The following is a 23,605-nucleotide window of genomic DNA, read 5'->3' as shown; positions in this document are numbered from 1 at the left end:
CTTCGCTTTTTCCACTGCTTAAAGCATTTTACCCATCTCAAGTAGTATATGAAAATCATTTAAAAATGAGTGCAGAAAACATTCCAAGCATTCATTGCTTGTTGAAAAGCAGAACGTTAATCTTTTTTTTTTTTTTTTTTACGGATTGTGGTGTATTTAGAAACGGGATTAGTGGTTGTTTCACGGATTTGTTCTTGTACTAACAAGTCAAGTGCTTAATCCCTACTTCCATTTAAGCGTCTGACTTGTGGCAAAAGGAAACATTGTGTGTCTATCCAAATAATGTCTCCCTGCATATCAACAAACTGAACTAGAACAGCAATAATGATTTTTTTTGTCAAAATCCCAGCAGTGTCTGCATATGCAGCCAATGTTATATTTAGATACTATCAAGTGATCTCAGTAATTTGATTTGGGGATTTTAAGAACCAGACTTCAGCATTTATAACTTTGTACTTTTATTTTAAGATATGTACTGTGAGAATTTGCCTTTGAGGTAATACCTGTTATGGTATTTTCAGTTGCCTGACTTGAATGGCTGGAAATGTGCATTCCCCAGTTTCACCTTTAGAGCAAACTACTACAGCTTAGACAATGTTTTTGTACTATGCCGCCAGCGTTTTTCCTCACGGTAGGAAATGAAATGCAATAAAATTTTGAATACTCAATTAACCCCTGCCCCATCCTAGTATTTCTCAAAACAAAGGAGATGAGAAGTCAATTTAGTTCAGCATTTATTCTGACAGAAGCTCACCCCATGGGGATTTACATTGATTACAAAGTAGGACCTTGCCAAGTGGCAAGAGAGAACAGCCTTAATAAAATACATTCAGTTATGAGAATTGACATGCATAAAAGTATAAACCCACATAGCGACAAGGAGAAATAAAATAGGGCTATTTTAAATTAAACCTAAAACCAGTCAAAAACGTTACCCTCAACATCGGAAATTAAATATTGCCCCAAAAGTGATCAAAGAAATGCAAAAAACGCCACACAAATGATCCATTTGTCAAACGGTAAGGCCAATTTCTGAAGTTGCATGTAGTGCTCGCTCTGGGCAGCAGTGTTCCTTGTGATGACAAAGACATGTAACACGGAGTAGCACTGCTGAAAAGTGCCGGCCAAACATAAAAGGCCAAATTTAAACGACAAAACAAAGTGATAACAAGTTCTACATTCATTTTAAAAGCAAAACTAGGAGAATTTTACTTTGACATTGTTCACTTGCGATACAAAAACATTTGTTTTCTCTAAACAACGCATGGCTATCCACCTCGATATAAAAATAAGAGTCAATGTACAAATTGGGATTTCGCTGTACAACAATATAATACATTTAGAACTCAAATCTAAGATACATGCAATGAGTTGTTTTGATTCTAAAAGAAGTCTTTGGAAAACAGATTTTGACCATCTATTTGTTTTCAACGGCATTCAGAATCATGCGTTGTGCCACGACATTAAGATTCTGTTCCTCCCAGCTCTACGGTATCAAACGTTTCCAGTGTTATTTGAAGTAAATGGTACAACCAGTACCTTTTACAAGAAATGGCTTCAAGGCTCCTGAACAAGTGCTCATTGGTTGAGGAATACTCTAAATCAACTGTTTTTACGGTTCTGCATCACTGACTGCCCAAACTCAACGGTTTCGAACAGCCTTGGCTTTCTGTTTGAGAAGAATGCATTCACATTATGGATATGTTTACATAACTGGTTATAGATGAGCAAAGAACAGTCCAAAATCTTTATTTTTTTGTGTACTTTTTTTTTAAATACTGACAAAGCTACAATGCAACGTGGAAACAATGTGGTTGTTCACAAAACACAGCAAATATATGGAAATGTCAACACAACCTAACTTTGTCAAATCCAATTATTGAAGTGATTGCCTTTTAAGGTGGTTTTAGAAGTTAAAATTATATGCTGCAAAAAAAATAGACCTGTAGAATTGCGACACGTCGGTTGTAATGGAATTTTAAACATGTTTGTTATTCATCGTTATTCCTTTTTTGTGGAGATGGTTCAAAAGTGTTGCATGCGCACTTTAGACTAGGGACTACATTTGAATCTGACAAGGAAGTATACTTGCTAATGTCATAAAATATATTTCTACAAATATGTACAAATCCAAAATTTGTTACACATAAAACAATTGATAAACTCTTTTCCAAATGGAAATCATTTTAAAAGGCTGTGCTCCTGTCCAATGCAAAGATGCTTGATTAGCTGAAAACAAGGCTCAGTAATTATTGGATGTTTTTAATCAATCACATTAAAGGCTATACTGGTTAATGATTAGTTAGCTATCATAAACAAACTAAGATGAATTGCTGATTGTAGAAGGAAGCTGATTAAACAAAAAGGAAAGGACAGGTGCTAAGGGGTTCGGGGGAAATATTGCCAATGTTGCCCTGTACAGTATGTGATACAAATTCACAGCTTCTGTCCAGATACTATTGACAATGTTAAGCTCCTGCTGTCAAAGGCCGACCCTAAACTCACAACGAGCAGACAAGCATGTCTACCTCCTGTGAAGGGTCACGTTTTGCCTTTGTGGCCCCTCAGCAGCTGGTTGTCTCCAGTAACTGCTTAGATACCACACGCTCTTCACTGTCTTCAACGGTCCCCTCTTCTGTAAGACGGTTTTCCACTTTTTTGACCTTATACACATCGAACCTGTCGGGCAAAACCCCTCTGTTGAAAAGCATGGCCGAAAGCCAAGAGACGAGCGGGATGGCGATCAGCGAGCAGATCACGATCACAGTGCGGAAGGGGAAGTACTGGGTCATCGTTCCCTCGGCATTCCGCCGGAGACCAGGGAAGTGGATGACGGGCGCGAGGCCGACGAGGGGCTCGCCGCTCATGAGCCTCATGCAAATTCCTAATAAGAAGCCCGCAGTGGCACCATAGGCATTTGAACTCTTGAAGAAAAGCACGCAGACCAGCTGAGGGAACATGATGGTGTAGGACATGTCCACACCCACAATCCAGAAGACCAGCACACTGTTATCCAAGAAGGTGAGACCAGTGCCAGCCACACCGACAGCCACCACAGAGATACGAATCACCCACTGCATCTCACGGTCTGATGCCTGAGACAAGAGAGACACACGTGTTCAAAATGTGATTTTGATAGCAAGACCATCTACTGTCGTGGCACATCAGAACAGATGGACCGAAATAGGAAACTTTAAGGACCTACGAAAAGGGCCATCTCAAATATGACCAAAGAATCGATAATATTAACGAAGAGCTGGGCAAGAATGATGACTCCGAGGCTATGTTCACATCATTTGCAACACGTCTTTTGATATGGTATGTACAGTCGAATCCCAATTTTTCAAATTCAACCTGGGTCTCATAATAAAGCGGATACGAATCTGATGTCTCTGCACTATAATCCGATCTATACTTCGACAATAGAAATGCATCACCATTGTTTGACGATACAAATAGATGCAAATGGGTAACGGGGAGTGAAGTCCCACAAGAAAACCCTCATGATATTGCACTTGAAGCCATCAGGTAAAAAAAAGTAGCTCCGGTAGCATAAAGTTCTCAAAACTTGATGGCTGACGCCTTCCAAAAGGGACCATACTAACTCGCGTAAACACTGCGAGACATTAAGGGAGATGTTAAAATTCTAATTGGGCATCACACCGTGTAGTGTGAACCTAGGCTATTCATATTTTGGTGTGTATGAAGGACTGAAAAATTGTCCTATAAAATCTCATGCATGGATTGTTAGTGACTGTACATGTGTACTATGTAGTAGGTGTGATATGCATGGTGCCGCTTAATCAACTATGACTTCCCAACCCTCAAATAATTTATTGTAGGTGGAAAACATGCCTGTTATACTACTCCAGGTGAAATGAAAGTAAATTTGAGGCTTTTTAAAGTGCTTTTGGCTCTGTATTATGTGTGTAAAATTGAAAGAACTCAATTTAGCCTTAAAGTTTGATTTTTTTAAAATTAATTCATCTCTTCAAATATCCTTCATTACTATTGACATGAATGATAAGTTATGAAAATATTATTGATTCTAAGCATTATCAGTCTAAGGGTAACTTGAAATTTGAACATTCTAAGGTTATCTAACTTACACATTGCTGGCCATCTTACCTCCTTCCTGATTATGTTCTTGTAGATGTTGGAAGAGAACAACGATGCAGACGATAACAGGGCTGAGTCCATAGAGGACATGACAGCGGCAGCCACAGCTCCAATACCGATGATAGACACATAGGTGGGCGTGAGGAATTGCAGGGAAATAGGGAGGATAGAACCTGCTTCGCCTCTCTCATATGGGGTTGGCAGTCCATACTTTGTTGAGTTCCAATCTACAGAATTGTATATTCAATAAAGATCTACAAATGCCAGTTTCTACTGTCTTTACATCATTATTCGTCCAATTAAGAGTTTTACCAGTGGATGCAGCCACAGCTCCCACCAGCACAGAGGGAATACCCAGCACTAGGCAGAAGGCTGCAGAGGCAAAGCATGTTATTTGAGCCTGGGTGTAAGATGAGGCCGACAGGATCCTCTGGTAGAACGCTTGGTAGGCCAAACCACCTAGAGCCTGTGACAACAGTGAACATAACAAATTATCCATGTCGTTTTCTACATCCAAGGAAGTTAACTTGAAGCTACTTTTGAAATAGAAGTCATAAAACCCAGCCTCTCTTCAGGTATTTTTACTCTTCACTGTGTAATTCTGAAGGCTGTGGTGTCAAACATACAACCCACAAGCCGGAGGCGGCCCACTCGGGGGTCTGATCCGGCCCGCGGGTGTGTTCTGCCTGACTTTCTAGCTCAATCGTACTGTGCATACAGAATTAAATGCTTGATACAATAGTCCCCTCCCAGTCAAAATGGATAGGACCTCTATCACCATCAATGGCAGCCATTAAGTTAGCTTTTCATGGCTAAAAATAAACTGGGCCGGCCCATATGAGGAGGTTTTAGGGTCTGCATAACTCACCAGCAGCATGAAGTCGTCAAACCACTTCCCGGCTTCATCAAAGTTCACCTTGCCGATCCAGGGGGCCTGGTAGGTATGGGTGTAGGCAGTCAGCGAAATGTCCATAGAGTGAGGGTTGGTACACAGGAAAGGGACACACACCCACTGTGTAAACAAACACAACATTCAGATGATGTAATATGCACCCAGAGGAGAACATTTGAAGTTTGAGTGGAAATTAGCAATTTTATGTCCGGCATATCATGATCAGCTGTTCCTGTATGTTTTGTGACAACTATCAAATAATCAACTTGGGCTATTTTTGATATTGCAGTATAAATATCACCAAATATAGTAAAGTAAATAATATCACCATGCCGCACGTATTTTAGGATTTGGTAGACCTGACGTATCTGGTATTTGGTAGACAAGCGTAGCAGCGGGGTGTGCGTGTGTGTTGACACACGCAGTGTTAGTGAGTTTCATGGGCGAAAAGGGGAACTTACCAATTGGGGGGATCTACTTATGCCCCAACGTAGACTGCTGATCTGGCGCACAAGGCGCGGGTCGACTAATAAGCATCTCCACTAACATGCGGGTTAGATGTCAGCATGTTTCATTCAAAAATACGTAAATAGCCAGCATTGGTACTTCTGTGTCTTCGTTTTAGGACATGATTATTATCTTAAATGTTTCTGAAGAATGCCACTTGTGTTTTATTTTACAAAACAGCATGGCAAATGTCATGCGAATTTAGCATTAAATGACTAATATTTAAGTTGTACCTCCTCAACAAATGCTATTTACCTGATTCTATGACCATCACTAGTTTCCCAAGACAAATTGTCCAACTTGGCAGATATTTTTGCCTATTGGTTTGATTTAATGCAGACAAAAAGGTCGACAGTATTGAAAACAAACGCTACTATACTGGATCCCATCCAATCTTGACAATCCGATACTCCAAAAATAGCCGAATAACCAATACCTATACAGAGTATCAGATTGAGATATGCCTACATATCACAGAAATGAAGGCAAACATTTTTTAAATTTGTTATGGAAAAGTTGATGATCGACAATTGGACCTCGCTATTTAGCCCATTTATGTGATCACTCTAAAATAATGACATGGACACACAACCGGACACTCCAAGAGTACAAATGCATACATAAATGCAGAAAATTTAGAGTGCCCCTGAAAGTATCGTTCCAAAAAATATGAAGACCGTTTGGGTCAGTTATTGAATGAGATCATCTTATCCATTCAATAACATACATCAGCATAAGTTTTAAGAATCCTCAATAGAATATTTAATATATGGGTAGAATATATAATTGACTTGTTTAGTGTAGGAGTATTCATTTTTTTTTTTTACACTTTATAAATAGCGGCTCCAAATATATTGGTTATCGGCCTAAGAAAAACCCTATAGATCGATCTCTAATTCACATGTAGGCCATCTCACCATTAACTCAATATTCAGCTCTGGATTGAAAATGAGGGATTGAAAATAAAATGGCAACATACATTTTTTTGTGTAAGTACATAATGGAACACTTAATGCTCAGTAACCAACAGGGAGTGAAGTTTTCCAGGGTGAGCGGGTCAACAGATTCTACATACCAGACTGATAAAGATGAGGATGAGCTGGATCACATCTGTGTAAGCCACAGAGTAAAGCCCTCCCAAGAGTGTGTAGATAATTGCAACCACGGCCGAGATGACAATGGAATAGGCGTAAGAAAGGTCCAGGATCACACTCATTGTTCCAGCTGGAACAACACAACATGGTAATGAGCCACCGATAGCACGGCTGCGGCAACATTTGCACATACATTGATCACTGGAGATACATGCATCATATTTCTGTGATGGTTCAAGCTATCATTATGTTCTCAAGCTCTCTTTTGGTATTAAAGCTTTCTCCCAGACAAGCATTTACATGCATACATTTTAAATGAGCCATGAAATTGATGTATTTGGCCTTATTATTTAATTATGTTGGAGGTGGAAAAATATCACATTTCAAAATAACATAACATAGCAGTGCTTTACTAGTTATCAAAGTCAATACATATACATTTGGGAAGAGACAGTTTTGCATTAAACATCTTAAAAACAAGTTCAAAATGAACTAAGATCGCACAGCTCTCTTTAGTGCTAACCCAGAACCTACAGGCAACAATAAGACCACATTAAATGAAAATCAAAGTGCTTAGAGGATCCGTTTGTATACTGCCGCAGAAGGTACCTACCAAATATTCAGATTATTTAATAATTAATGGAGTAGCAATTTTAATTGAAGATTGTGGCGCCTATCCCTAGAATATATCTACCAAGTCTTCTTCTGATCTGTCCACTATTAATGAAGAAGCAATTTACAATATTCTAATTCCCCGTGAGAAAATTAAATCCAGCTCCGGGGATTGATGACTGTACATCTCTAGCTCTTTTTGCATTTGATTTTGATTGGTGGACAAATAATAGAGTAGCAATTTTAAATAAATGTACGTAATTATTAAAACAAATCCCTGATGGGGAAATATTACACATGCCTACAATATACCTACCAAATTTAATTCGGATCCCTCAACGAATAATGGAGGTGCAATTTTAGTGAGTGTCCTACCCAAGAAAAACAACGATACAGTAAGCGAGTTTTTGAGCACCTCCTCCGGGCGGACGTACGTGGACATGAAGCTGTAATATTAAAAACAAAACCAGAAGAACAAAAGCAGCCTATTGATTGTGACACCAAAAACCCTTCATACAATCATCATTACAAATGCAAAACATGTAAAAAGAGGGGGTTGTACAGGTAATGAAACGGTTAAGCATGAGTAGGTACATAAAAATGAGTGAGATAGACATCTTGTTACTCAAACAATGCAAGCAAAACGTCACTACCTTTACTGTCTCTTCTCCCACATTGCCAGGATTCACCCAGCCGCAGCCTGCAGCCACACCTCAACAATGCCCTTAAACAGAGAAGTGTCAGATCTGCACCATCTATCGGCACTTACCACCCACTGACCTACCATGCCAACCCCTAACTGACCCCAACACTTTCGCGAAGCACTTTCTCCCATATTTGTGTTAAACTGTTTTGACTCCTACGTTCTGAAACGTTCTTGTCCCTACTCAACCACCCCATGTAATGTTGCATTAGTAATATTAGTTTATTAGTAGTTACACACCTATGGATCCCTTGCCTACTGACCTTTACATAAGTGACAGCAGTCATCAATGGTCTATTCACACTTGGCACAAAAATGCCACAATGTGCTAGGTGAGCTCAGTGCAAAGATGTCAAGACACTGCACTCCACCCAGATTCACATGTGGTGTGTGACATAACCATGAAACGCTGGGTGACAAGTCACAAGACTGCCACTTCATATTTCAAAATTATTATATACTATACTGTACAAATGAAACCAACATGTTCTAAATGTACACACATTTTGGGAGCACAAAAACATCTCACAAGGAAAAGGCTGCCTTCCTTGCAGGGCAGTGGGGTTTAAAATTGCATAACACTATTTTATTACCAACAGTCATAGTTACATCATCAATTTAAATACAGGAAGGAAAGCGAAGGAAAAAAAACAACTATTATCACGCAAGACCCAGTGAATTAAAATACATAAGCTATGGCTGGCCATGAAAGAACATTGACTGAACGTTTAAGAATTTCTGCTTGATTTGCTTTGTAGTTTTAACGGCATATCCTTTATCTCTTGTGTTTTAAGCTGTGCCCTTTACGGGAGCGCTAAATTTAGGATAGAAAACCAGGGGCCTCTTTGGCTGCACTAGGGTAGGCCATAGAAAGGTCTGCTTAAATAGATGTTTTTAGATCCTCTTCCTACCAAGAAACACAGCTGATAAGGCCTAGGAAGACATACAAACGCCTGTCACGATGATTACTATATCAACCAATATGTAAGGCGGGCAATAAATTTATTTTCAGGATGTAATACATTACAAAATTGAATTTTATAAGTCAAGTAGGTTTCTACGGGTGGCCTGAGACCTCCACAGTGTGGGCATTATGGTTCAGATCCATCTGGTCCAAGTGTCTACAGGGCTAGTTAGTATTGCTGATACAGATACTGTTGAATATTTGAGTTTTATGGTTAATCAAATCGCTACATCTAATTTTTAATGACTCTAATATACACATTATACATTCATACATACACATACATATACACACACATATATACATTATATATACACACATATATATTATATATACACACACATATATATTATATATACACATACATATATATTATATATACACATACATATTATATATACACATACATATTATATATATACACACACATTATATATAAACACATACATACACATTATATATACACACACACATACATATTATATATATACACACACATACATATTATATATACACACACACACACACACATACATATTATATATATATACACACACACACACACACACACACACACAACACACGTGTCATACTAGCAAGAAAAAGTAAAACATTTCTAAATGTATAGTCCTGAAAAGACATATCGTAACTGGCTTATATTAAAAAAATTGGTACCAGTTTCCTTCCCTCTAAAATTTTGACCGTAACTGTACTGTTGATGATGTAAAAGCATATACCTGTAAAAGTTTTAATACCTATAAAAGTTTGAATATTTTTTCACACTGAAACACAGAAGTATGTTGATTAGTATAAAAGTTTTTATGGCACCCTGAGCCAAAAGCTGATCCTATCTAGACTACAACACTAAATTTGCATCTGCTTTTTTATCTGCATCAGGCTAATAACTAACCTGTGATCCATTCGAGTTTTGCAAACATCAAGGAGTGAGTGAGTGCTACACCCAGTGGATAAAAAGATTTAAATAGTATTGATAAGAATGGATCAGAAAATTCCTATTTACCCTTCCTTTTATACCATAAATTGCTCAAGCACCAATTTCACATGTATAAATATTACACACACGTGACGGTATGTAAAAGGCATGTATCATTGAACCAATCAGTCAAAGATTAGAACAAGTCTCTCATAATAGGAACAACCTGGTTTGAATAATTCATCACCTTTCACAATCAACAGGCTGCTCGATGTCTAACCCCCTTTTTCAAATACCACTGGAAAAGAAGACATCATTAAAAAACACACACGCAAAAACATTTAAAGACACACACATGCTCGCTCTCACATGAGCACATTCACACTGTACAGAATTGCAATTACAGCCACCATAACACCCAGACAGAAGACGGCAACATACAGCATGAAGAAATAACATTACAAAATGCTTAAATTGTAAGGAACAATGCATAACAAATACTATGTATGAGGAACTCAAGGATTAGCTTAAAGCTAGGGATGCTCCGATCTGGTTTTATGCTGTAAATTCTGATGCCAATCACCCAAGAACCGAAGCTGTCTCAGCATTATTTCAGTCCTGGTAAGATAGCCAAAATACCTTAAACAAGACTTGCAGGGTTTAGTCGCTGCATTTCTGTGTAGTAGTATTCCCTGAACAGAGATTTGCATGCTTGCGTCTTGCGAGCATTATTACGTGATAGATGTATTTTTAATTGCAAATAAAATAATCATAGGTGGCCGGTGGATCGGAGCATCTCTACTTATAGCTGCCCCTCAAAAGTTTGGGATCACTCACACGAAAATAACACGGTGATGAAAGTAAAAGAACACTTGAAATATTTAAAATCAATTTAGAGAATCTAATCCATCATAATTTATTGCCAACAGTATTTGGTTACCTGCCTTGGAGTAACATCCCTTTTGTAATCTATAGTTTAAAGCAGGGGACAGCAACCCAAACTGTTGAAAGAGCCATAGGCAACACATGCTGTATGTATCTATATTAACCTACCATCAAAATGGCTACAAATACACGTGCATTCATGATTAAATGTTTCTTTTTCTCAGAAAATTGTTCCAAAAAATTTGCAATAGCAAGGAATTTAATAATGCTGAAGCAATCAGTGTTCTTTTCTCCACTAGACAGATTTTTTTCTGACAGAAAGTAACATGATCCTGCGAGGGTCATGTAATGGGCGTGTGTGTTGCTTATGAGATTTGACGAAGGAATTCAGATTCCTCAGTAAGCAAAACATGTCAGGCTCTCCTTTTATAATTTTTTAGGAGAACACTCACATAAGTCAAGAATTGACCAGCTATAAATACAGTCGGAGTACCACTCGGAAGGTGTACCCGCAAGTCTTTATGGCCATTCAATCTAATGGCGCTGTAAAGCAGGCTGTGCAGCGTTGCCAGAGCCACTGCCCATTATCTCAGCCGTCTTTAGGGCGCCATTAGCGTGAAAGAGCAAGGCTGTACATAGCAGATAGTGAATTCATCACATGGATGGGTGTTCTGTTAAAGAAATAAGAATAGTGCGCCTGAATGGTTCTGCTTACTAAAGCGAAGCAAGATTACTTTATTATATCTCGTCCTAGAGCCGCAGGGTCGAGATGAACTATACTGGTCTTTACAACAACGCAAGAGAACACTTTGCGATCCAAACCTAGTAATCAAAATCATGTTTGTCCGCAAATGCGTCAAAAGTTCCTATAAAGACTCCTGCCTGCCCAAGAGAGTGGAAGCTGTTATTGCTGGAGAAGGCCAAGAAACAGAAGATTAGAAATGGGATGTCACATTCATAAGCAAGTCACGTGGCATGAAAGTAAATACTTTTGGCAATATAGTTTTTGGCCTTTAAATCTGCTCAATACTTACAACACAATAGACAAAATGGCAACTGATTGCCAGTACAGTGGTACCTCGAGATACGAGCTTAATTCGTTCCGGGACTGAGCTCTTATATCGATATTCTCGTAACTCGAACGAACGTTTCCCATTGAAATGACCTAAAAACAAAATAATTCGTTCCAACCCTCTGAAAAAACAACAAAAACAGGATATTGGATTGGAAAAAAATGTTTTATTTCTTCTAATCGCCATCTATTAACAAAGCAACACATAACTAGTGGTTTAATATTACTAAAATGTGTTTAATAGAACTAAAATTAGACGGATTTCGCGAAGGGTAGAGCGAGGGACATTGCACTGGTGAATCAAAAATGAACTTGGATTACGATGCAGACACACTCAAAAATAAGTCTAATCTAGCGGGGGAGACTTTTTGCACCGGTGAATCGTAATATAACAAGAACAAATTTAAATGAACTTGGATTACGATGCAGACACGCTCAAAAATAAGTTTAATCTAACCTTACATTAAACGTAATTCTAATTTTGTTTTACATTTTTATACCATTCTTTCGGACGGGTTGGCTCTGTATGCCCTGCCTCCAACCTGACTTTTAGTATCGATGGGCTGTTTGCTGTTGTATTCCCTTCAAAATATTCCAAAAATGATGCACACTAATGTCCTCACAATAGGAAATAGGGGAAAAAAAACACTGAAAAAAATGCAATGCTCTGCCCAGTGCTCGCAGAGACATTACAAAGAGGAAGTTGCAACCAGAAATATTACACAAGGAGTTGCGGAGCCAGTGCCCCTGATGTTCTTATGAGCAGCCAACGAGAAGTAATATGTACCTCGTATTAGCGATCGCTCCGGCATTCGCACTGAGTGACAGAAAAAACACTGAAAAAAATGCAGCGCTCCGCCCAGTGCTCGTAGATATCTGTTATACACGAAAGAGATGCGGCAAAAAAAGACAGTGCACTACAATGATAAACAGTCTCTCATGTCTTGGCCACCTGACTTTCTCGTATCTCGAAATTTTTCTCGTATCAAGAGATAATTATTTGCTCAAAATTTTACTCGTATTTCGAAATGCTCGTATGTCGGGGTGCTCGTATGTCGAGGTACCACTGTACTGAAGAACCCTACAAAATCACATCCGGTGCATTTCATATCATCTCGCATTTGAACTGAAATTTATTTGTCAAGATTTCGGATTAGTAATTCATTGTAAAGAATTAGCACTATCAAGACTCAGATGTGGTTTTTATAACACCGTTCTCGCTAGTGATTTTGGATAGTATCGGTTGTTAACTGGAAAACACCTTGTCTCATAAAATCCTGGTTTTCTATGATTCTAAACTTTTGCTGAGTATTGTGCTCAACATATGTTGTTTATGTATATTTAAACATTTAAGTGTCTTGATTCTCATTAGACAGCAACATGAGTTGACCTTATAATATGAATTGCTGTCCTGGATTTAAGTTGGGTAGGCCTAGCCACTGAGGGAACTACGCTACTTATCAATCAGATAACGAGAATATTTAAAATTAAGTTCTGCAATATCAACAAGAGCAGAGATATAACAGCAGAATTACAACAATTCACATTTGGGACCACTTTGTCAATGATATGGACTAACGGTACATAAATACCTGGATTAGATTAGTGTTTCTATGGATATCCAATTGACTATTATATCGTTTTTGCGTTTATGTTTTTACATCGTTTGTGTTTTAGTTTTATATGTATGCCTAGATTTCATTATGTCTGCATAAAGCATGCACAAATAAGCAACACAGTTCTGGCGTATGAAGGAACTCACCCAGGCTGACAAGTGTGCGTGCCACCCACAGCACATCAGCGACCAGTGCAGGAAGAATTAGAGCATTGCTTATGAAGTTCCCATACTTCTTCTGAAAAGGGTCCATCATTGTCATGTACTTGTTCTCTCTCATTGGTTTTGCAAAGAAAAAGCCACCTGGAAATTAGAGGAATGTTTGTCTAAATAAAACTTTTAGATTATAGAAGACTGAAAAGCATAAGAGAGCAAGCTGGGGCATCCAGGAGAATGTGGACATGAAGAAAATCAAGTAAAACAAAAAAGTAAGACTAAGCTGAAAACATTAATATGCATAGCCAACATCAGCCAAGAACAGAGCAGGGCTTATATTTGTTGCTTTCTCATAAATTTCACATGATGCCAGTCATTATGTCCTGTTGCAAATGTGTATCTCTCAGTGATTAGAGGTCTCTTTAGTTCAAGTCACTACTTCGCACCTGTCTACTCATATTACCAACCACAACTAATTTCACCTGCTATTTTTAACCAAAGCAACACTTTTATAGGGTTGCGCAGTAAGATAGACTTGGCCTACAGAAGCTGTCAGTGGTCAACAACACTATGATTCAATTCAGTCGTTAAGACTGTTATCAGAACACCGTGGTTGTTTGTGGAAATTTACACTCAACTGTTTTTATCCTATTCCAATGTTGTAAAACATATCATTCTGATCAATTCTAAAGAAGCCAACTTGACATTAGAAGCCCACCCCCCTAAAAACCCCAAACTTCAGATCAAGTTACATTTACATAGGGGAGCATAGCAGTTACATAATGAACAGCAGGACATGCTTCCAATAGGATCTAACTTTACTGGTATTTCCTGTTGCTTGCCAGTGTCAATTTCAGACCCTTCGTACTTATGCACAACAAAATCTATCATAAGATGAGAAAACAGAGTTTAGTTCTTCTCTTCAGTGTTTGTGTACTCACCTAAAAAGAATGTAACAACATAAGGCACGGGCATTAGAGCCCACACTGCTCCTAATGTTGGGTTGTAGGTGGCTTCAGCTATACCCAGGATAAATCCTCCTCCTACCCATGTTGCTGTAAGAACATTTTTTTAAAGAGTCAGTTGGTTTGTTTTCCTCAATGATTATTAAGCTCCAACTTTTTCACCTGTAAGAGTGAAGATTCCAACAAGTAAGGTGATTTTACGACCAGCCAGTAGTGTGATCTCCAGCCCATCTCCTTTCCACTTCTTCTCTTCTTTCTTGGAACGCATAGAAGCCCAAATGCCTGTTCCCAGGATCAGCATGTAAAAGAATGCCATCACCACCAGACCCGGCACGTTCAAAGCCATGGTTGAATATCTGTTGGACGAGAAAGGGGCATAAAAAAAGATAAAGACGTCACAGAAAAAAAAATCAATTTTATCTGCACATATTTGTTTCGACATGGCTAAAGAAATATTGTGACTCCTGTATGCACATTGTGTTTTTTATGACTGTACTGTCGTAGAATCCTAAACAAGGTCAACATTTTCAAGTGACTGGAAGTCCTGGAAAAAATATTCATTTATCAAATTAAGTATGACCATAATTTGCATGGAGGAAAAACAAGACTGGACAAGGTTTAGCCACAACTCAAGTTACGCTGCCAAAGAATGTATGGATGTTCACTTGAAAGGTGGTTTTGGGAGTGGGGGAATAGAGGAAATGTTTGTCAAGGGGAAGGACTGAAAAATGCAAGCCAAGAAGAGTATGCACTGCATGTGCGTCTGTATAGGCATGTGTTTATGTGAATACATTGAAGGAATGTTTGAGGTGCATGGATGGTTGCCAAAGTCAACAAATGCCACAAAACTCACTAATATGGCTCGTGGAATCTAAGTGTGTATGTTCGTGTGCACTGTACTGCTATTATTCGTAGCACACAATGCAAAAGTGTACTGAATCAGAAAATGATTAACGTATTTTCTTTTACTTTTTTCAGTTTGGCTGGGCCTTCGACTACTACTCAAGTGCGACTTATCGTATTTACTCGCATAGGAGCCGCATTTTAAGGCAATTTTAAGGGTGCAGCTTATACACGGGGTTGGCTTATATGCGAGTAAATGCGGTATGTTTTTCCCCCTCTGAGTACCAAAAGTCTGTTGATTGTCTTACACTATAGTTGTATGAAAAAAACTTGTTAAAAGTTCCCTAGGTAGCCAGTTGTTTTCAATTTCACTATTGTTACTCCCAAAAAATGAAACTTGTACTCCAGTGCAACTTATAAATACTTCAATGTGTATTCTTTCGCTGTTGCGACTTATAGTTAGGTGCGACTTTCAAAAAATTGGTTTCAACAGGAAAGGTTTCAACAGAAGCAATGCTAGAAATGCATTGCAAACATATTTGACAGCTTACTTATGTCAAAGGAATGATTTACTATCAAACTTGCAATGAAGACAGCAAAAACTATTAATGTCTGGTTCCACTCCAAGATCAGTAAATATTTATTACCAGGGGAAGAATCATTAAATTATTGCTTAGCAAACCACAAGGTGCAAATTACATGGCACAATCTACCTTGTCTTGATATCTCTAATATATTTTTAATATAATTAGAAGATGATGCAAAGGACAGGATTAAATGGGAAAAAAATGATTCGCTGTGGCGACCCCTCACGGGACAAGTCGAAAGTAGTAATAGTCAATCCAGGTAGACTTCTACATTAGCTCAGTATACCCTAAATTCATACATTTTTTTGTAACAATATATTACTAATCATAATAAATTAATATTGTGCAGCCATAGATATTAAACACCTAGTTTTTATTTTATTTTATGGCATTCACACTATTGGTTGAGGCATTTGAATGAACAATACACTTTTTACTAAAGCTTTTTATCCACTTATGTGTGGTATGTGTTAATTTGGATGAAGGTTTTTATAAGCTGACCTACAGCGAATTAATTTATTCATCTTCTGAACCGCTTATCCTGACAAGGATCTGGTGCTGGAGCCTATCCCAGCAAACAACAGAATGTAGGCAGTCTACACCCTGAACTGGTTTCCAGTCAATTGCAGGGCACAGAATAGACAAACAACTATTCACTCTTATACTTACGATCAATTTGGAGTAATCATCCTAACTGGCAATACAATTGGCATCACGATTCATATTTCAATTTCAGCCCAAACCTGCTTAAATGCAGGTTTCTAAATACAGTGGTACCTCGACATACGAGCACCCCGACATACGAGCATTTCGAAATATGAGTAAAATTTCGAGCTAATAATTATCTCTAGATACGAGACAAATTTCAAGATACGAGAAAGCCAGGTGGCCAAGACATGAGGCTGTTTTTTTGCCGCATCTCTTTCGTGTATAACATATCTACGAGCATTGGGCAGAGCGTTGCATTTTTTTCAGTTTTTTTCCGTCACTCAGCGCGAAACACGGAGCGATCGCTAATACGAGGAGTATATATCACTTCTCGTTGGCTGCTCATAAGAACATCAGGGGCACATGCTCTCTCCCCGCAACTCACTCTTTGTAATGTCTCTGCGAGCACTGCACGGAGCGTCGCATTTTTTCAGTGTTTTTCCCCCTTAGCCTGTTAGCTCACGTTGGCGGAGCGATCGCTAATACAAGACTACTTCTCGTTGGCAAGTGGTCGTGCGTTATCCTATTGTGAGGACATTAGTGTGCATCATTTTGGGAATATTTTGAAGGGAATACAAAATCAAACAACCCTCTCGGTTGTATATGAAAGTCGGGGTGGAGGCGGGGCAAACAGCCAACCCGGCCGGGAGCAGAAAGTAATCAAACTTTAATACAAAATTAGAATTAAGTTTAGTGTAAGGTTAGATAAAACTCATTTTTGAGTATGTCTGCATCATAATCCAAGTTCATCTAAATTTTTTTATGTTATGAAACGAGCGTGTTGCCATGCAAAAAGCGCACCCCCCTCTCTGTCCGTCTCTCTCGCTCTTCCCCCTTCGAAATCTGTATAATTTTAGTACTATTAAACACATTTTAGTAATATTAAACAACTAGTTATGTGTTACTTTGTTAATAGATGGCGAATTAGAAGAAATAAAATATTTTTTTCCAATCCAGTATCCTGTTTTTGGTGTTTTTTCAGAGGGTTGGAACGAATTAATTTGTTTTTAGTGCATTTCAATGGGAAACGTTCGTTCGAGTTACGAGAATATCGACATATGAGCTCAGTCCCGGAACGAATTAAGCTCGTATTTCGAGGTACCACTGTAATCTTACAGGATGTATAGCATTATATGAAGATTTTTTTTATTTTTTAAATGGCAGGTCAAACCATTAATTTAAGCCTTCCAGGTTTGTTTGGGCTGTACTGTCCACTTATTAAATGTAGTAAAATTTGATAATGGACATGAGCTGAGAAAGGGCGCTCATGTGTCCAAGAACAATTACTACATGCCCACTCTACGTTGGGTCATCAGCATACATAACTGCTGAGCTTTGTCGGCAGCCCAGGAAAAAAAAAAGTAGATTGCTTGAAGTTCACTCCTTCAAAAGTAGATCTAAGAGCAATACAGTTTGAGCATCTCTGCTTTAAGTATTAGTGTTTTGGATTTATTTTTTTCGAAGGACACAAATTGCCAACTAGCGGACGGCAGTGGAAGTTGAGCCACATATTGTTTATTTCCAACATAAACACACGTAAAGTTTGTATTAGATGATTTTTAATCGTTACGACAATTGTGCAATGTAATTTCATGATAGATCGCGGAATCAATTTAAAATGAAAAAATACACCCTTTACCACCATGCATGTGTTTGGGATGTGAAAGCAAGCCGAAACCCATAAACAAAAGGGGAGAAAATGCAGACTGCACGCAAGAAGATAGTTTCCACAGTGCCGCCTGTTTATTGTTTGGTGCTTCTCAAAATTAAAACAATTTAGATGATTGCCGATGGTTAGACTAAAGCCGCCTTGTATGTATTCAAGTTATTTCACATCTTTGTGAGGCCTGGGTCCCGCCAGGGGGATTGAACCTATTTTGAAGTTGACAGGAAGGGGACTCCCCTTATATGCCTCCCTCCCTTGCTGTCCCACTCCGTCTCGCTTCACTCTTAAGACACAACTTGGCCAGTCATTGTGGATCGTCCATCATTTCTCACTGGGACTGGATATACTTATGTTTCAGTCTTCTTGAAATATAATACAGAAAAGTACTGCCTAAAGAATTTCAAGTGATTTGTCACATTTAATTTGCCATCTTGCCACTTTTTTTTCATCTTTGGGTGCTGAAAAATTCAAGTCTGGATTTAATTTAAGTTGGATAACTCCTATATTTGCATTCTACAGCGAATCATGAAAGCATCTGAAGATGCCAAGTTAATTTCTAACACACGTGATGGAAAGAACTGCTAACCAAATTCCAAAACTTAGGTCAATGAGCTGAAATAGAAAGTATGTATATTGGTCATTAATCATGCCTCTTGTCAACTTAATTACCCTCACTCAGCCTGTGTAAAATCTCTCTAGTCTATTTTCATGCAATGAATAATTCCAATAAATTGGGCTGTGATTTGTTATTATAGATTTATTTATAATAATTATGAAAGGAAGCGGTTTTGTTAGTGTGCTACTTTGTTAAATAAGCTTATCAGCAGTCACAGGAACCCTGGCTGTCAGAAGACTCAGCTATAGGCAGACACCCTCAAGCAATCACAAAATTCTAATAAAACTGCTGTAAAACACAAGTGCTCGTAAAACTTTTGTAGTCTCAATCATTACTTGTTGCCTTAGGACAAATTTTAAGCATTCAATTTTTGTCTATGGTTCTAATACTTTTGCTGTCACACAGTAAACGTTTATCACTTATAAACGCATGGATTCCAGGCAGCTGCTGGCTCTCACGTGTAATGCGTCAGTACACACGTGACATACCGTAAATGGCTCTATATTGTACTACTGTTTCTTCGCTCAATTTTGGTACCAAACTCTAGGTCAGCCCTGCATGTTTATCTTAGATTTTAATATAGCTAATGGAGGTGTAAAAAGACATGAAATTATGAAAATTATGATTGGCTCTATAGTTTAGGAATTAAAATGATTAAACTTTCGCTTTTGTTGCAACACTACTGGCATCATCCAACAACTATGCACAAAAAACAGTGCTGCTCAAGTAGAGTGTCAAATAGAACTCATAATTAGGAATGTCACTCACTCCCTACCTTACTTGCAATTAAAGTGTCAAGTGTTGAAGCACATCAATTTTCAATTAGTTATTTAGATTTTAGCTGCTAGCATTATCAAGTTTAGAAATTGCAAATCCAGAGATTTAGACATTTACAAGCTAGTGCTTTTGCATGCAGCACTATTTTTGGATGTTTGGATTGGGATCATTTCTTCACACTGAAAGCGAAACACATGATACTGTGGGGTACAAGGAATGGGTGTCAAACTCATTTTTGCTGTGGGGCATATTAAATATGTACCTTTTAATTTAAGCTACTATGTCTGCAAACTTGGCTGCCACAAATCATTTTCATTTGCCAACTAAGCTGTCAGAAATCATTTTGATTAATTCTATTTCCATCACAATTAATCATCTAATGAAAATGACGGCTTTTCTGACATTAAAATTTGACCAAATCCTCATTGTGAGCCACTTAATAGCAAATATTCTCTTGTATTTTTCACTTTTTTTTTATAAAAAGGAGAAAAATATTTCATTCCGTTTTTTTAACCATTGTATTAAAAAATAAAAAGGGAAGGTTTTTTTCAGTATTATTTATTTTTATAATATTTTTTAGAAACTGAAAAAAGCCCATTGTCCATTTTTTTTAGAATGTTATTTTCAACAAAAATAGAAACACATTCAATGTTTCCTGTTTTATCTTTTAAGCGTTGTTATTTATATAAAATAAATTGGTTATTGAGTGGGATATTTATATTAAAACACCTATTGACAGCATTTGACGTCCAATCCATTTCAACAGACAAGAGCTGTAAGTGATAAGATCGGCAGCCAAAGAGTTAACATATGTACTGTCACGAAATTAATAAAACAAAAAATAAATAGAATTCCAATTGAATTGTTCTACATCTCTTTTTATCAATTGACTGCAATTCCTCAATTTTGTTTTAAATTCATATAATATTGTTTGAAAGGGTTAAAGTTACACCATCAGGCTAACCCGCACAAGTAAGGTGTTATGAATTCTTTAGCGTTGAAGGCCGTAACCGCAGGACTGCAATACGATTGGCTGCTGCAACCAGTAAATTCTTTTGGCCCTGGTTACTATGAATCTGATTTACCTTAACCCAAGATAACCATAATCAAAATGAATAGATTTTTTAACAAATGAGCAATATAGTACAGGTAGACAGGACCTCCAGTCATTTTGTCAAGAGAAATTTCAACAAAAAGTCTACACACAAAAAAGCAACATGGCTCATCATGATACAATCATTGATACACCCACTTTGGGTTGTACCATATGACATCAGAACTATCGAAGTGCAAAAACCACCTAGGGGGTGAGTGAGCTGGGTTCAAGTATAGAAAGAGTCCACTGTAAGTTTTGAGCTCGGTAGTGTCTATACATTGAGGGTCTTTCCCCCTCAGAGAAGTAGCAATTGGACATGCAGTAGTATATAATATTGACAGTACATACACTAAATATTTGACTTCACCTACTGACATTTTAAAATCGTGCATCAGAGTGCTTGCTTGGTGTAACCTTCAGCAGCATTTGGCTGATAGACAGCTGGCATCGCCTGTATTTATTGCCAATGTAACTGGAGTAACTTTAGACATGAGGACACACTGTCTAAATAAGCCATGTCCTCGGCTACAGGTGCAGAAGTGTGACTTGGCAAAGCCCATCTATTACTATCTATGAATACCTTTCTCCCTAGCCACACATCTCTATTTCCCTGCCTCTCAGTACTTTTCCGCTTGCAACTCGCCACTTCTCACTCACTAAGCCTGCAATGGGTTAGATAGACTGTCATCAGCCTTTGGAGACCAACTTGATGCAAAGAATTAGGTTCACTTTCAAGTGTAACTGTAAACATCTGCTCCTTGTTAAAGCTTTATTGAAATATGGCTGTGTGCCTGAACAACATTTTCGTAACAGGAATAGGACCAAGGCCGTATAGAGTGCCAAAAAAAACTACTTCCTCACATCTTTCACCTCAACTTTTTCAATGAGACTGGGGGGAAAGACCAAACCAAAAAAAATATTTATCTGGATTGTGATCATTTTTTTCAACATACCTTCCATTGACGGCGATCTATATATATATATATATATATATATATATTGAAAAAGTTGAGGTGAAAGATGTGAGGAAGTATATATATATATATATATATATATATATATATATATATATATATATATATATATATATATATATATATATATATATATATATATATATATATATATATATATATATATATATATATATATATATATATATATATATATATATATATATATATATATAATATATCATATATATAATATATCATATAACGGTGAATGTAGACCAGACATGGCTGCGATAATCGAAAAATCGCTAAGTAGGGTCACCCCTATTACAACTCTTTTTCCTTCAGTGCCGAGTCCTAGAAGCAAGAGTGGCGTCCGCTTACGAGTTTCAGGGTGGATTTTCACATTGTATGAACTTAACATTTTTTCCAATAATAGCTGGGGGGAAAAATCGCAAAATAGTGAATTCGCAATAAGTGAAGACGCGATAATCGAGGGATTACTGTATATATAATATATATATATAATATTTCGACTGGGGACTGACAGCAGTCGTTCACTCCTAGTCGAAATAGATTTGACATCTATTGTCCTCAATGGCAGCTAGAGTTAATTAAACTATAAGTCAAATCAAATACAAGTTTGAAAACATCCGTTTTGAATCAGGAGTCAATAAAACAATATTTAGTGCTTCGATTGCAAGACATCTGGACTGCTGCCCAAAATTGTGAAAGCCCAACTAATATGAAAAATTCAATTCACAGGACAATAACCTCAGTCTTAGTAAGACTTTTTATGAGTAATTGTAGTTTTAAAAGTATCAGTGAAGGCTATTTTGGAGCATCGGTATGTGCGCTGACCAACTTGAAAAAAATGTAACGCAAACATACGTGGAGTCGCCATGACCATGCACCAGTTTAACGATAGCAACGCATTAAATAAATACAATAAAAAATTGATACATACCCAAAAAGTCGTTACACGGAACCACTCAGGCCTTTGTGATGATGGATGGATGGAAGAGAGGTGCTATTCTTACAGGTCACAGAACACACCAGATGATTCCAAAAGCAGAGGAAAAAACGTGCAGTGGAATGGTGTCACAAACTGCTTTTAAAAAAAAGGACAAATATTAAAACCAACTCAATTGAAGTGGTCAGTGCAAATTAGGGAAATAAAACACAGCTGGGCGTTGAAGATCACTACTAAGGCCGACATCAACGAAGGAAGTTGGAACTCTCTCGAAGCCGCACGCTGGGTTTTTATTTTTTATTAAAGCCGTCCGGGGGGCGTCACCAAGTGGCAAAAGTGGAAATGGGAGGGCGACAGGACCGTCCAACAGCTGATTGGTGACTGGGCAGAAACGCCAAACTACAGCCAATTAGCTCCGCCCACCATGCATAGCTAAACCCCGCCCACGTTTAACCGCATCCATATGGGGATTGGAGATGGCTTTGCTTGATGGAATAACACTGGCGCACATTATGATCATTGTATTAACCTCATACTCTCTTGCTGCCCACCCACCTACCAAAATTTGTTTGAAATATCTTTTTATTTGAGGGGTGCTAATAATTAAAAGTATCTTTTACTAAATCATATTAGTAATAAGCAATTCTCACCTACATGTTGTTTCACATTGAGCGAATAGCTAGAGTTTGTCACCCCAACTGTATTTTGGAGAAAACATCTCTTCCAGACTGCCAACTCGGTTGCCCCTTTTTCAGTTTGATTGGTGCGTACTGTGTAAGTGTGGGTGCCTCCTTGGTCAAGACTACCACAAAGCTCTCCTTGTTCCTCCCCATATGGTTTAGTGCATGAAGTGTTGAGTAAATCACAT

The 23,605-nt window shown here is 37.9% G+C and overlaps 1 protein-coding gene across 1 annotated transcript; it reads right to left on the bottom strand.

The window, feature by feature from the left end:
• Window positions 1–717: 717 nt before the first annotated feature.
• On the bottom strand, window positions 718–23,024 carry LOC144077181 (high affinity choline transporter 1-like). Its single transcript, XM_077604721.1, has 9 exons — window positions 22,732–23,024; window positions 14,681–14,874; window positions 14,495–14,608; window positions 13,545–13,700; window positions 6,594–6,742; window positions 4,988–5,131; window positions 4,432–4,585; window positions 4,129–4,346; window positions 718–3,095 (listed from the first exon to the last, which is right to left on the bottom strand). Exons 2-9 carry the CDS (start codon window positions 14,862–14,864, stop codon window positions 2,565–2,567), a joined length of 1,650 nt encoding a protein of 549 aa, XP_077460847.1. The 5' UTR covers window positions 14,865–14,874; window positions 22,732–23,024; the 3' UTR covers window positions 718–2,564.
• Between the last annotated feature and the right edge of the window lie 581 nt (window positions 23,025–23,605).

The sequence above is a fragment of the Stigmatopora argus genome, chromosome 7 (assembly GCF_051989625.1).
Source record: "Stigmatopora argus isolate UIUO_Sarg chromosome 7, RoL_Sarg_1.0, whole genome shotgun sequence".
NCBI classification, from domain to species: domain Eukaryota; kingdom Metazoa; phylum Chordata; class Actinopteri; order Syngnathiformes; family Syngnathidae; genus Stigmatopora; species Stigmatopora argus.
This window is presented reverse-complemented; position numbering and strand designations above follow the sequence as displayed.

Coding starts and splice junctions, on each gene's coding strand:
- LOC144077181 (XM_077604721.1), bottom strand. CDS start 14,864: ATGGCTTTGAACGTGCCGGGTCTGGTGGTGATGGCATTCTTTTACATG. Junction 14,609..14,680: donor TGGAATCTTCACTCTTACAG/GTGAAAAAGTTG, acceptor ATGTTCTTACAG/CAACATGGGTAGGAGGAGGA. Junction 4,586..4,987: donor TTGACGACTTCATGCTGCTG/GTGAGTTATGCA, acceptor CTGTTGTCACAG/GCTCTAGGTGGTTTGGCCTA.